This window comes from Erpetoichthys calabaricus, chromosome 2 (assembly GCF_900747795.2).
Source record: "Erpetoichthys calabaricus chromosome 2, fErpCal1.3, whole genome shotgun sequence".
NCBI classification, from domain to species: Eukaryota; Metazoa; Chordata; class Cladistia; order Polypteriformes; family Polypteridae; genus Erpetoichthys; species Erpetoichthys calabaricus.
In genome coordinates this window covers 136,530,405-136,545,021 of record NC_041395.2, presented here as the reverse complement: position 1 = coordinate 136,545,021, position 14,617 = coordinate 136,530,405, and the positions used below count along the sequence as shown (strand labels likewise).

Genomic DNA, 14,617 nt, shown 5'->3' with positions numbered 1-14,617 from the left:
ACTAAAAAGATTACAATATGCAAGCTTTCGAGGCAACTCAGGCCCCTTCTTCAGGCAAGATGTACACTGAAGTGTAAATACAAATATTGTTGTTATCGCAACAGCAGTTAGGTGTAAGACAAGAAGCAAATGTATTGGTGTGCCACTTCTTTGCAGAGTTCATTCATTCCATCAAACAGAAAAGAGTGTGCTGCATACAATCTGGTGACAGAAAAATACAGATGAAGTGTCATTTTATAGATATGTTGAAACAGGGTGATTGGGTGACGCAGCGGCCAATCATTGGTAGCTCAGGTCAAGGATGTAAAAAAAGGGATGGATGTCAGTTACCTTTAGTCCTTCATGTGCTGTGAAGTATTTGTAAAACACAAGAAAACTATCACAGGCTTCATGCTTGTTATTGGATTGACTGCGACTGATGATGTTCGATCTGCTTTTTTGCACAGTGTAGCGATGTCTGAGCATTTTGCCAAAGGAGAACTCCAAAAGCTGCTTGCCCATTGTAATGCTAATTTTTAGAAACCAGGTTTCTGCCTCACCCAGGCTGCTCACCTTATCCCGGTTTTGTGTGTGCATGTAATTGTACTGAATCTGAAAGTGACAGGTCAGGTGTTATGGTATTTGCTGATGCAGGGCAGATTTAATATCATCCCGGAAAGGTTCACTGGTCTCTGTTCCTAAATGAAACATTTTGGTGTAGTTGTCTCTTGCATTCCATTCCATTTTTAATGTGTATTTCCCCTGGATTTGTGTCACAAGGAACCTCCAGTGAGGAGTGAGCATCATTGTTTTCTTTCTAATTGTTTTTTCTTTTGTATATAGATAGGAACAGTAGCACACCGAAACATCAATGACCTCAAATCAATCACAGCACATTCACACACCCACAGTACTGTATGTGTTGGGAACACTAATTAAAAAAGTGAAAATCACACTAGTAAACCAATTCAGAAATAATCTGAAAGGTGACTTCTTCTGGGAAGGTTGGCACCTTTTTCAGATGCACCACTTATTTTGTAAATGGACAAGCCCAAAGATCCCGAGTTACTTGCTCTGTAAATTAACTAATTCTAGCAAATTTAGATTTGAAGATTTTTGTTGTTTACTTCAGTTCTTTCACAAGAAGATAAAGAATAGGTCACCTAGTACTTTCTGAAGTGTATTTGTCATTGATCCTTAAACGATATTGTTTAATGAATACCTAAGGCCAGATACTTTACTTGTAAACAATACTTTTCCCTTATTTCATTCTATTGTCTACCATTGTGAAAATCATTTAAAAGGTGTTATCCAGTCATCAGCAGACTTTCTTTGTTGCTTTTTATATTTAAAAAAAAAGCCACAATAAACATCACACTATCTTTGGATGATGCCAGGCTTGCAAGCCTTTAACAGGAATGCTTTTAACCAGTATAGTTGCAATGTTTGAAGATTAACTGAACAAAACACATACACATACAATGCATTTAGAACGTCACGTAGTCTGTAACCTTATTTATTGACTAAAGTCATATCTAAAAGAGATAAATTTGCTAGCGTTGTGGAGACTCTCAGTACCCCTGTTTTTGCTCTCTGTTAGGTAGATTACAAATCTCATATTGGCCTTTTTGTGTTTATAAATTTGTTTGATTAATTAGTGAGCAGTGAAACTTAAATTTCAAGTGAAGACCCTTTAAAGATATTGAATGAATTACATGCATTAAACAGTTTAAGAATTCAAAATTTTAAAATAAAACTTTTATCCAGCCTATTGGCAAGATGTCTATTTTGAACTTTCACAGTTTTAATGTTAATAAAGAAATTCCGTGAAGAGCTTTTGTCCTTGAGGTTTTTGGAATGCTGGCGGTGCAGTTTTTAGAACCTTTAAAGTGGATCAGTGATGGATGGCTGGCATTCAGATTGTTAAGTAAGTCGACCTGAGATAATGGGTCAAGTCATTGTGAGCTACACATTTAAATGCAGCTTTATTTTTAAGACAGAACTGTGTAAACTAAACTCTGTATTAAAGTTTTCTTTGACAGGATAAATTTCTGAGTAACTTGTTTCTATTGCAAATGGTGGAGAGGAGAGGTTAGGAGCATGCACTGGTATTGTACAGCACAACCACTGCACAACGAACCGTGCAATGGGTGACACCTCCGCACCACACTAGTTCAAATGGAATGGTACAGTGTGAGTGGAACAAATGGTGAAGCAAGTAAAAAAGAAATGATGCATATCACCTAGTGTAAAAAAATGTGTGAATAAAAAATAAACTTTGAATGGATTATGTCAGATTAAAAACAAAGTTTTATAAAAATGATGTTAAAAAAACTAATTCTGCGAGCACCCCTCATAAAATGTAAGAAATTATTCTACAGTACCGATGTCGTTTGTTTAAGCATTTAAGGGATGAAAATTATATGACATTAATTTTTGGCACTTTCGGTTTTCTGCAGCCTGGTTCCAGGATGCTGCATGTCTCTAATTTGGACTGTAGACAGGTTCCAAGTTAGTAATACTGGATATGCATAACCTTTTTCTGAATATATCACTGGACTGTTTTTCTGTAGTCAGCATTTGAGATTCCAATGTTGGTTTGGCTTGGCAAGAAGAGATCTGTTGAGCAGAGGAGAACACTGGATGGTTGAGGTTAAGCTTTTTTTTCCCCTCATTCTTTCCCTTGGTTATTTTGTCCCTTACATTTCAAAAATAAGTGAACTTTCCTATTTGAATAAAATCATTTTTGTGTATTTTCCTCACTTTGGGGGGGGGGGGGGGGCACCTTTTAAACAGTTAACACTTTGCTGGACTTTGGACAGACTGGCATGGTGGATGCCTGGACTTGGTACCCAAGCTGGTCGTCACCTACACATTTTCCCTTTGTTTTTTCTCATTTTCCTGAAGCTAGGTGTTGGATCCCCCCATTCCTAAAGGCACTCGTGTCAAATTAATGATCGCCTTTGATTTTTTTTTAATAGTATGGGTATGCACATGATTATGCCCTGCACTTACAGTGCCATTCATTTCAGGATTGATCTCTCCTGTAATGGGGAAAAAGTGTGTTTAGAAGAATGGATGGATGGACGGACAGATCGTCACCTGGTGTAAAATAGTTCGTTTACATAATGTACCGTCCAGTACCCCTTTGTCGAGATGTTTCCCGTGATGCTCATGCCAAGCACTGGGCACATATTTTAGACGCTGCCGCTTTCATAAAATTAGCAAGTCAAGAGTAAATCGGTCAAATTGTGGACTTCTCCTTGGACTTTTTTTCTTTTGCATGTACTCGTTAAGTAAATGTAACCGCTGCAGTGTCCATTCAAGTATTCCAAATGTTAATTAGATTAGAAATTGTTAACACTAAAAGTGGAGTTTTTTAAGTCACCATGATTAGATTAAAACAAGTTAAGGCATACTCTTGATCGGGAAAAGATGAAGGTTGAGCGCTCTATTTTTAGCCCCTTTCCTTATTTTTGAAGTTAGGTTTTCTTCTTGTTTAGATAAGTTTTATCGCACTTGTCATCATTCTGCTCGATCTGGTCGAGCCACCTCGTCTTTACCTGTCTTCTGGTGACGTAACGGCGTGTCAGGTTACTCGCTTTAAATAGCGGCGCTGCACCGGCGCCTGTCATACCCAACACCGTCGGCCAGTTTGTGTCTCGCACACTCGCTAGCTGTGGATTTTGAGCCATGCGCTCCACCATGCACTCGCCACTACCCTGCTCGCCCGTGTCGCCGGTGCCTGTCCCGTTCCCCGGCTACTCGAGAGGCTTCGCGCATTGCCGTGCACGCTACAGGTAAACTTAGCCTTCTGATGGAAAGCCATGCAACTCTGGCCACGGGTCGCCCCCGATCGTCCGGTCCGTTAGAAAACGTTCTTTTACGTCTCTTGCCAGCGGCCGCCGTCTTGAATATCGAAACTTAATCTTGCGATCCCGAAAATCTTGCAGCGCTGTATGAAAGGCGAAAGACGGGACGGTTGTCACGTAGTAGAAGCTCCTTCGCAAGGTTGCATTTCACAGCAATAGTTTTGTACCAGTTGGCGGTATGTTAGTATTTTGAGCATGTATGCTTTAAGCTGACATACAGTGTCCACGGACTTGTGTGTTGGAGTGTTTCTAACATTTTGTCACGTTTTAATTTTAAATACAAATACATACCATGTTGTGCGGTAACATCTGCCTACAAGATGTATCGCTTAGCTCTGCAGTCGTAACGCATTAAGGAATGGGTTTATAGTATGACAGCATTACTATGGAGAGGAGACTTTTATTATTATTTTTTCCATATATTCTTCAGCGGTTCAGTGTTGGTTTCTCTTATTTAATGCGATTTCAATACCTAATGAATTCTAATCTAATGAATGTGGAGTTGGAAAGATTTGAAAAGAAAATGTATTGGTTTACCTCGCTGACTGAGTGAACATTTGAAATAACCTTTAAAACTGGAAACATTAATATAGGCAGCAATGTGTTTTTTTTTTCTTTTTAACAATAACTGTCTGCTAAGCTCATAAAGAATGTTAAGAGCTGGAGAGAGAGAGAGAGCGAGCGCGAGTGTCCGGCCGTGCAAACGGCTTTGAGCGCCCCCTGGCGATCTCGGCATCGCTCGCTCTTTGTTTATGAGCATCGGAGGGAAGCGGATCATCTTGGGCGTAGCTGCGACCCTTCAGGAAAAGGGGCCTTCAAGAAAGGCATAAACCCCCACAGATACGGGCATGGAGTGTTGTTGCGCCCTGTATTGCTAGGCGTTTTCAGAGACGCGTGGGTAATGCACAGCATATCCGAACGTAAGTGACCAAAATGTGCATTTTTATGCTGGTTCATTTAGCACTGCCGTTTTCCAGAACGATTAATGTGAACATCAGGTCATCATTCAGTGCTCTTAATGTGGTGTGTTTTCAAAACAAAAAACAGAAATAAGATGATGTAGTTGTTTGTGAGCCCTGATCCGACTGAGAGTGTAATTAGCGGCTGGTTTGTGAGCGGGTGGAATTGTAGCGTGAGGTGGGGTGCTCTACCAAGGTGTAGCGATTTGTCTCAAGTCCATCATTTAGAATTGAAAGAGGTTGTTTTGTGGCGATTTAATCACTTAATACCGATGATCAAGCTGTGTCTGCGTTGGCAGTGGTGCTCTTGAAGCTCCTTGCAGAGAGAGAATGGACTGTTTACTGAGAATGTCGTCTTGTCAGCCTTGGGAGGATGACGCTTTATTCCCAGTTGACATTTTTTTCATCTTTATACGGGGAGAAATTAGGATTATATATACAAAAATGTTACGTAATAAATAAATATATATATATATATACACACACACACACACACACTGTATCATTATTGTTACTCTGCAGAAATTGTCCTTCACAGTATTAATTTACAGTTTGCTGGTTGTAATGATAAACTAAATGACATGTTTGGAGTAACTAGGCACAGTAAAAATCTTGGAAGTAAATGTAGCAGTAAGGGCAGAGGATTGCGAGACTTTGTGATAAAGAAGCAGGTAAATGGAAATGCATTGACTCCTACACATCTTGTACGTAATCAATGACTTTCTCATGCTTGTGTTTTGATTTTTCGCCCCAGTAGCTCATGCTAGCTGTTTCTGTCCTTGTGACTTTGGTCCAAGTGTACAACTGTACAGCACGATTGTTAGAAGCCACACAGAAATGTTTAGTGTAGTCCTAATGATCAGTCCTCCAAGCTTGTTTAATGAGGAGTGTGTCAGTTATGTATTTGATGATGCGTGGTTATGGTATAGGAAAGGTTTAAAGAAAACAGCTTGTCATTTAGTCTGTCAAAGCTTGTTTTTCTGAGCTTTGATCTGGTGGTGCATAGCAGAGGAAAGTAGACCTCATTTTGAGATTAGGAAAAGTGCATTTTCAGGAATTTGCTTATGCTTAAACTTGGCTTGGGGCATTTAGTTGTTTTCAATGTCAATTCATATCTGTCAAGCTCGTTTAAAGTTTCCATTTTCCTACAAGTTCCTGGATTGTAGCCAGGAAACTACATGTAGCAGCAAGTACTGTAATTCTTATCTTGCATTAACAAGAATGCAAGAAGTGATTCCATTAAAATCTCTGCTACTGATTGTACATGTGGAAACAAGCTGTGGTTAATTTCACATCATTTTGGTTGTTTATATTTGAAATATGGCCATTTGTGACCTGACAACACATCAGCAAATTTCCTATCTACTGTAATAGTAATTGTGTATTTTTCTTTGTTTTACAGCACATCTGTAACCAGTGCTGCCATTGATAACAAAATCGAGCAAGCAATGGTAAGTGTTGTTTTATATTTGGTAAAAATTAATTTAAACTCCTATGACCTCTGTACTGTAACCTTCTGCTATAAAGCCACACTACTTATCTTGTATCATGCTTAAAAGTCGCAACATGGAAAGAAAAAAAAAAAAACGCACACAAAGATGTATTTATGCCACATTTTTTTTCTTTCAAGAATTCATCTCTTACATACCTAATTGTGTTTTATTTGTTTTTGTTATGCAATGCAGGATTTAGTTAAAAGCCATTTGATGTATGCAGTTCGAGAGGAGGTCGAAGTGTTGAAGGAGCAGATTAAAGAATTGTATGAGAGGAACTCTGTGCTAGAAAGAGAAAATGCACTTTTAAAATCGCTGGCAAACAATGAACAGCTGTCTCAGCTTTCCGTACAGCTCTCCAGTCCCAGTAACTCTTCTTTGCAGCAGCAACAGCATTCTGCAGCGCCTCCGGACATCAGCCAGCCAGCGCAACTTCAGCAGCAGCAGCCTAATGTCTCCTCTTCGTGAAACTTTGTGGGGGGAAAAGAAATATATATATATATTTAAATATATATATATTTAAATATATCATTTTTTTATTTGCTCTGGTGGCTTCTTTCCTTTACCAGTCTGCAAGTGAAGAGCCATGCTTTGATGTATTTGCTGTTTGGCCTTCCCAGTATTAGACAATCAAGTGATGGAAAGCCTGAGGTGTCCAGGTCGTGAATGTAGCTTACTGTGATTGGCTGCATGGATTCGGTTACGGTGTGGTAGCCGTGGACAGTATACATGGGACACCTTGATCTACCAAGGCTTCTGTGGAGTTTCGTTTTGGCCTTGTCTTCAAATTGTAAGAAATGTGAGTCTCCTTACCAAGTCGCCATGCATCAGTCTAGGCAATTGCACACACAAGTTCAGTTTTACTTTTGTGTTTATTTATTAGAGGGCTGCTATTTTCATAATGCAAATAAACTTTGTCACAGAATCAGTTTAATTCTGAATATTTTAAATGCGTAAAAAAAAAAAAAATTGGTAATACAATGTATGGGTGGAATTGCATAAGATAGTTAAGATATATAGGCAATAAAATTAAATCCTGGCATAGAGCTAACACTAATGGCAATTTTACTTTTGGGATTGTTTATTTACAATAGTTTAGATCCAGTTTGAATGTAAATTTTGTATAGAGTGTAAAGTATAAAGAGTGTAGCAAGCTTGTACAGTTAGAAATCAGTTCTCATGATATTACAAAAAAAGTTAAGTTGTGATGGGCAATTTGGATGAAGAAAAACTTTGCTCATTTCTGCTGTTAGTTTCTTTATTCAAAAAAGAAAAATGCCATACTTCCCTCTGCTTGCTTTCTTTTTTTAAAATGGTAAAAAGTAAGCATTTTTTGCATTTTTGTGGGGGGAGAAGAAAGAGAACAGAAGCTGTGAAATAGTTCAACCTACTTTGTAACCAAAGATGCAAAGCTGTGTAATTCAAGTTTATTTTATAATGCACACTCTGTATTTTTCATTTATTCTATTTTTGTTTCCTTCACGCATCATTACTTGCTGTTTAGCATGTCCTGCATGATCTGTATTTTTTTTTTTTCCAAACCACTTTCTTACCTCAAGTTTTTATTCAGCACTCTTATTGTAACATAATTTAGTCTGTGAACATTGTCTATGACAAACGAATCAAGAGCTGGTGTTAATGGAGAAAAGCTAGTGTTACTTGGGCACTAGTAGGAAAATGAAGTGAGCCATCTTTTGTTCATTTGAATGGTGTTTTTTGAATTTCATATGCAGAAGAAAAGTTTTGTTACAGTGCAGATTTTAGTGTATTTAATAAATGCAACATTCAGAATCCAAGTGTAGTGTACACTGAGTATTTAAATTAAACTTGTACATTTCATAAATACAGTTTGAAAAGATAATTGTCTATTCAAAAGTGTCATTTTTTGTATGTATGTTCTTAAATACATATGCCTTTGATGTTGTTGGGTTTTTTTCTTACTAAAGTAAAAAAAAATCTTTTATTACAACCTGTAGTCTTTTATCTGATTCACTGAATTTCTCCAATAGATCAATGGGAGTGTTTTTGAAAGTTGTTTTACAAGCAGAGGGTAGAAAACATGTCTCAGGGTAGGGCCGTATTCTCCATGTAGTGCCTTTCACAGTTGCACCTTCTCAACATGTGCTGCAAAGGACACAACACCGCGCACCACAGATCAATAAGAAGGGAAATGAGTCTGTTCAGACCCAAGATGAATGGGAGGAAAAATAGGTTGGTGATTTTAAGCTGTGATTATTTACAGTTTATGAATTTGTTACAGGGAAGTGTGTTGTAAGGAATATTCTTTAAGTATGGTTTAGGTTATATTAGCTTACCTACTTCTGTCTTTCTCCAATTTGCACTTGGATAAAGTAACTTTTATTCACATCCACAGCCGAGTGCCACACTTTTGCCCATCTCTGAATCAGAAATGAAAAGGACAGTTGAGCACGTAAAAAGCTATTACATTTGGCTTTTTCTTGTTTTCATGGCAGTTTAACCAGTCACTGACAAACAACAAGAAAAAGCCTGGAGAGCAGCCTGACCAGATGAGCGTGTCAGGTTAGCTCTCTCTCTGAAGCACTTCACTTGTCGACATTGAACTCCTCATTCTCTCCCAGATGCCCCTAAATGGACAACTCCTGAAAGTGTCTGATGGCTGGCTGGATTAACAGAGTGGCAGAGGTAGATGGTGTCAAGCAGCTTGTTGGACGGTTATTTTGTGACTTTAAATTGTTAATTTTAAAAGTGTTTACAGTTATTAATGTATGTGACCTGTTTTACTTTTTTCTGTTTCTTCCCAATAAGTTTTCCTCATTCCTTTAACTGAACAATCACTTTCTGTGTACAATACTAAAATGTTTAGAAATTATCTGCAAATGGTTTTGACCTATAGTGGCTGGAGTTGCTCTCTAGGTTTAAATTCCAGAAGGATTTGGGGAACAGGCCTGGTTCTACTGTGAACTGAAAGGCCTGGACATCAAATGAGGATACCTAAAGGTGTACATACATAGACCCAGGAAGCACTTGAGCTGCAGCACATTGTGACTGCCAGCTTGGGAACTGCCAGCGGGAACTGTTTATAATTCCTGGCAAATTAAAGATTTGCCCGTTCTTCTCATCTTCCCGCTAACACAACACTCGTCAGAACAAGCAGATTACAAATGAATGCAACGTTAGTCATATGTGTTGTATGAGTTCAGTGACGTTTGCTTGAATAAATCCTCTAGGTTAAACTGCCTAAAGCGATACATGAATTATGAGTAAGACAACAAATTCACCAGGGTGCGGTACACATTTACATCATAAAGTCAATTCCCAATTTTTTTCCCCCCCCGCTTCGCACTCCAATGCAAATTTTTTCTTTTTATTCATATAATTATTATTGGAATTAAAGAGAAGATAATGTATATTAATTATGATAGAAAAGTTATCTAAAACGTTGTTGTTAACCAACAAAAGGCTGCATCATGTCTACCCTTGCTGGACAATAAAGATGTTTGTACTCATATGAGAGACATGAAAAGATATTCTGCACCAATTTGACATAACCCCAATTTCAACAGTCCACCACCCATCCTTACAATGGGCACATTTTTACATAACCTACTGAAGTAATTAACAGTTGAACTTGAAATGATCATATCGTTCACTTCTTTTGGAAAATGGCATCCTGTATCACATTTGAAGCTCTTGATCAAATAAATACCTATTGGAAATCTCGTGGGTGGGAGAATGCGGAAAGCACTTCACCCAAGACCATTTTGACTCTGGGATCTTCTTGTAGCAATGGAGTATACAGAGGTTTATTCTTGGTGGTACTGTGTGGAGTTTGTGGCTACTGGGAGAACATGTAACCCCATGTCAGGTTATTTAACGTGAATGAGCGAGGTCTTATGAAGGTGGTACTAGTTGCCTGTGAAATGCAGTGCCCCTTTTTAATTAGATTTTTTTCTGATACTGTTAAATGAAATGTATGACTGGCATGAGCGTAATACATGCTCCCCACTAAGCTGTTGTGCTCTATCTGGACTGAGGTGCCATCGAGTGGTGGTTTCTGCTTTCCAATTTTTTGTTTAACTGCACGTTTAGAAAGTAGAAGTGTGATCAGTTTTAAAATGCTTTAATAAAATGTAAAATGTTTATTATATCTATTGTTCACTTTCCACAGCAGTGATTCCCAAGTCTTAGGGCTATGACTGCTGCAGATTTTTGTACAAACCATTTTTTTTCTCAGCCAGTTAATACAGCTAATAGAAGAAGTTTGATTTCTAATCGCCTCATATTAGTAGTTTGCCTGCTTAATACTTTTAATTTCTTCTCTATTAAACAGAATCTTTTTTTTCCCTAAAAGCATGATGCAAACATCAAAAGAATCAACAACTCTGGGTAACCTGCTACCGAGTGCATCTTTTTATCATCCTAAAAAGTACAAGTTATGTGGAAAGATCTTTGAGAAAAAATTCCACAAAGCTTTTTGGTGTTCTGATATAAGGGAATTCCCCAATATCCGACTTGTTTGTTGTAGGAGAGTGAAAAAAGGTAAAACAATGACTTGAAACACAAATTTGCCATCACAGCGGCTCTCTAGGACTACGACAAGGGAGCTTGGCTCGAGGACCTGATCCTGCACCATAGTCTTCGTTGCAGAGTGAGTAGCTGTTTAACGTAAATATTTAAGAACTACAATGGGTCCAGTCAGTGGGATGGAACAACCCTTTAGGATGGAGTCTGCACTTTGAACCCACAGATGAAGATCAAGCAAAGTCAAACATTATTCATTCATTCATATAGCGCTTTTCTCAGTACTCAAAGCGCTATCCATTATGACCCTTATCTTCTCAACTCACCTGTCTAGAACTTTTTAAACTATTCTTTTGGCCGTGGGTAATACAGGGAGGGCATAACACTGCTGTCTCACAAATCCACCATCTTGGCTTTGAATCCCCCCCAACGGCTGCTGAAGATTTGTCTGTGGGTTTTCTCCTACATTCCCAAAGACTTGCTGGTTGCCGACTAAAAATTGGCCCCTGTGTGAGTGTTTGGACCCTCTGATAGGCTGGCACCCTGCCCAGCCATGCCCAAATTAAATTTGTCAGGTTAAAAAAATGCTTTTATTACTTTGGAAATCTGGTGGCCTGGCATGCAGTCCCTGGGTGCTCCTACGTTCCAACCAAGGTTGTGGCTTCCCACAACCCTGAGCAGGTTTCAGAATGTTGTTTGGCCAGTGGGCACGGTGGTTGTGGTTTTTCAGCAGGAACATTAGCTTTGCCGCACATGTATGTGTTAGGCTGACTGCAAAGTGGGACTTGTATGTTGTGGAACTTTACCATCCCATATGTGGTTGGTTGCTTTACCCACATGAATTCTACAAGGTTCTACTCTATTAAGGAAAAGAAAAAGGGGTCACAATCATGGTATGATTCATTGATCAGTTTGTCAGATCATTATGGCAAATGACATGTTTAATTAGAACAGTTGATTTCATAATTGAAGTCTGTAAATCATTTTGGACAGGTTACTACATCAGTACTCTGTAACATTAAAACAACATCCTGCTCAATAACATCCCTGCAACCCACAAGAAGCATGGGTCCAGAACATCGATGAATGAAGGGTACTTATCAGCCATGGAAAGATAAAAGACTGGACTCCTCTGATGTGCAGATAGGTGCAATAGCAGCACTGGACATCACATTCAGTGGCGTGCATGTTCATGATGCCCATTGACAACTACGATGGTGGCTACCAGGGGGATGGAACAACCTTTTAGGATTGAGTTCACACTTTGACCCCACAGATGAAGATGCTGCAACATCAACCATTATGGCCACTTTTCAGGTGCACAATAATACCTTGCCATTCTAAAAAACGTAATCCAATTCAATGCTGCAGGAGGCCAGAGCCTTTCCTGGTTAAAGCTGGGGAAATGACCCTGAACAGGCAGGCTGAAGCCTATTAACCTAATCTGAACATACATACAGTCATATGAAAAAGTTTGGGAACCCCTCTCAGCCTGCATAATAATTTACTTTCAACAAAAAAGATAACAGTGGTATGTCTTTCATTTCCTAGGAACATCTGAGTGTACTGGGGTGTTTTCTGAACAAAGATTTTTAGTGAAGCAGTATTTAGTTGTATGAAATTAAATCAAATGTGAAAAACTGGCTGTGCAAAAATGTGGGTCCCCTTGTAGTTTTGCTGATTTGAATGCATGTAACTGCTCAATACTGATTACTTGCAACACCAAATTGGTTGGATTGTCTCATTAAGCTTTGAACTTCATAGACAAGTGTGTCCAATCATGAGAAAAGGTATTTAAGGTGGTCAGTTGCAAGTTGTGCTTCCCTTTGACTCCTCTGAAGAGTGACAGCATGGGATCCTCAAAGCAACTCTCAAAAGATCTGAAAAGAAAGATTGTTCAGTATCATGGTTTAGGGGAAGGCTACAAAAAGCTATCTCAGAGATTTAAACTGTCAGTTTCAACTGTAAGGAATGTAATCAGGAAATGGAAGACCACAGGCATAGTTGCTGTTAAACCCAGGTCTGGCAGGCCAAGAAAAATACAGGTGTGGCATATTCCAGGATTGTGAGAATGGTTACAGACAACCCACAGATCACCTCCAAAGACCTGCAAGAACATCTGTATCTGTACATCATTCTACAATTCACTGCAATTTGCACAAAGAACATCTATATGGCAGGGTGATGAGAAAGAAGCCCTTTCTGCACTCACGCCACAAACAGAGTCACTTGTTGTATGCAAATGCTCATTTAGACAAACCAGATTCATTTTGGAACAAAGTGCTATGGACTGATGAGACAAAAATTGAGTTATCTGGTCATAACAAAAAGCGCTGTGCATGGTGGAAGAAGAACACCTGCTACATACTGTCAAATTTGGTGGAGGTTCCATCATGCTGTGTGGTTAGTTCAGGGACTGGGGCCCTTGTTAAAGTCGAGGGTCGGATGAATTCAACCCAATATCAACAAATTCTTCAGGATAATGTTGAAGCATCAGTCACAAAGTTGAAGTTACGCAGGGTTTGGATATTCCAACAAGATAATAGCCCAAAACACAGTTCAAAATCTACAAAGGCATTCATGCAGAGGGAGAAGTACAATGTTCTGGAATGGCCGTCACAGTCCCCTGACTTGAATATCATCGAAAATCTATGGGATGATTTGAAGCAGGTTGTCCATTCTCGACAGCCATCAAATTTAACTGAACTGGAGAGATTTTGTATGGACGAATGGTCAAAAATACCTCCATCCTGAATCCAGACACTCATCAAAGGCTATAGGAGGTGTCTAGAGGCTGTTATATTTGCAAAAGGTCTGGGATTGGCTCCAGCAGACCCCTGTGATCCTGTGTTCGGATTCAGCGGGTTGGAAAATGGATGGATGGATGGGTTCAACTAAGTATTGATGTAATATCTCTGTTGGGGTGCCCAAATTTATGCACCTGTCTAATTTTGTTATGATGCATATTTTCTGTTAATCCAAAAAACTTAAATTCACTGCTGAAATACTACTGTTTCCATAAGGCATGTCATATATTAAAAGGAAGTTGCTTCTTTGAAAGCTCAGCCACTGATAAACAAAAATCCAAAGAATTAAGAGGGTTTCCAAACTTTTTCATATGACTGTATAAGGTCTGGATACGGGTTTCAGATTCGGGCCAGTGTATCCATGAAGCCACTGTGATGGTGTGCCACCTAGATGTCATTAAGGAGTTGTGTCCTCAGCAAAACACGAGCCTCTGGCCCACGCATAGTCAACAGCAATGCAATGCAATGACATGTAGTGGAGAAATACTTAAAAATTACTAAGTGGGACACTGCTTTAAAGCTAAAGCTCCTTGCAAGGTCCCATTTACAGCCAAAAGAATGTATGCCCTCACTTCCATCTAAATCTCTTTTACTAAACAGACTTGTGTTTTACAATCCCTACTCAATACTTGACTCCTGGTGGGATACCTGTTTTCAGAAAAATCCACCAAGATGGAAGCGAACCCACGTCTGTGTTCTGATCTTTGCACTTACACTTAGGCTTGGACATTATCATTAAATATTATTTACCTCTTTGACTAGCAGCTCATGGTGGTTTTCCTGGTCAAACCTTCACTAATGTTATGTTAACGGCTAATACTTGAGCCCTGTTTGAAATAGTGACAAGCATTTCACAAACAATTTGTTCTTTATTGGGAGTTTTACAAATCGATTCAGTTGTGCTTAACAATATTGTTATAGCTCATATGTAATGTCAGCATTGTTCGTTTTGCAGGTGGATGTGAAATGCGCTTGTACAAATTCTGGCCGTCTAACTGAGAAGT

General features: G+C 39.0%; 1 protein-coding gene across 1 annotated transcript in view; it reads left to right on the top strand.

The window, feature by feature from the left end:
* LOC114646373 (TSC22 domain family 2) overlaps nucleotides 1-8,272 on the top strand; it is a 77,235-nt gene extending 68,963 nt beyond the window's left edge. Inside the window, 2 exon segments of the mRNA XM_051923948.1 lie at nucleotides 6,213-6,261; nucleotides 6,496-8,272. Coding sequence (XP_051779908.1) covers nucleotides 6,213-6,261; nucleotides 6,496-6,771 — 325 coding nt within the window. The 3' untranslated portion in view covers nucleotides 6,772-8,272.
* Nucleotides 8,273-14,617: the final 6,345 nt, after the last annotated feature.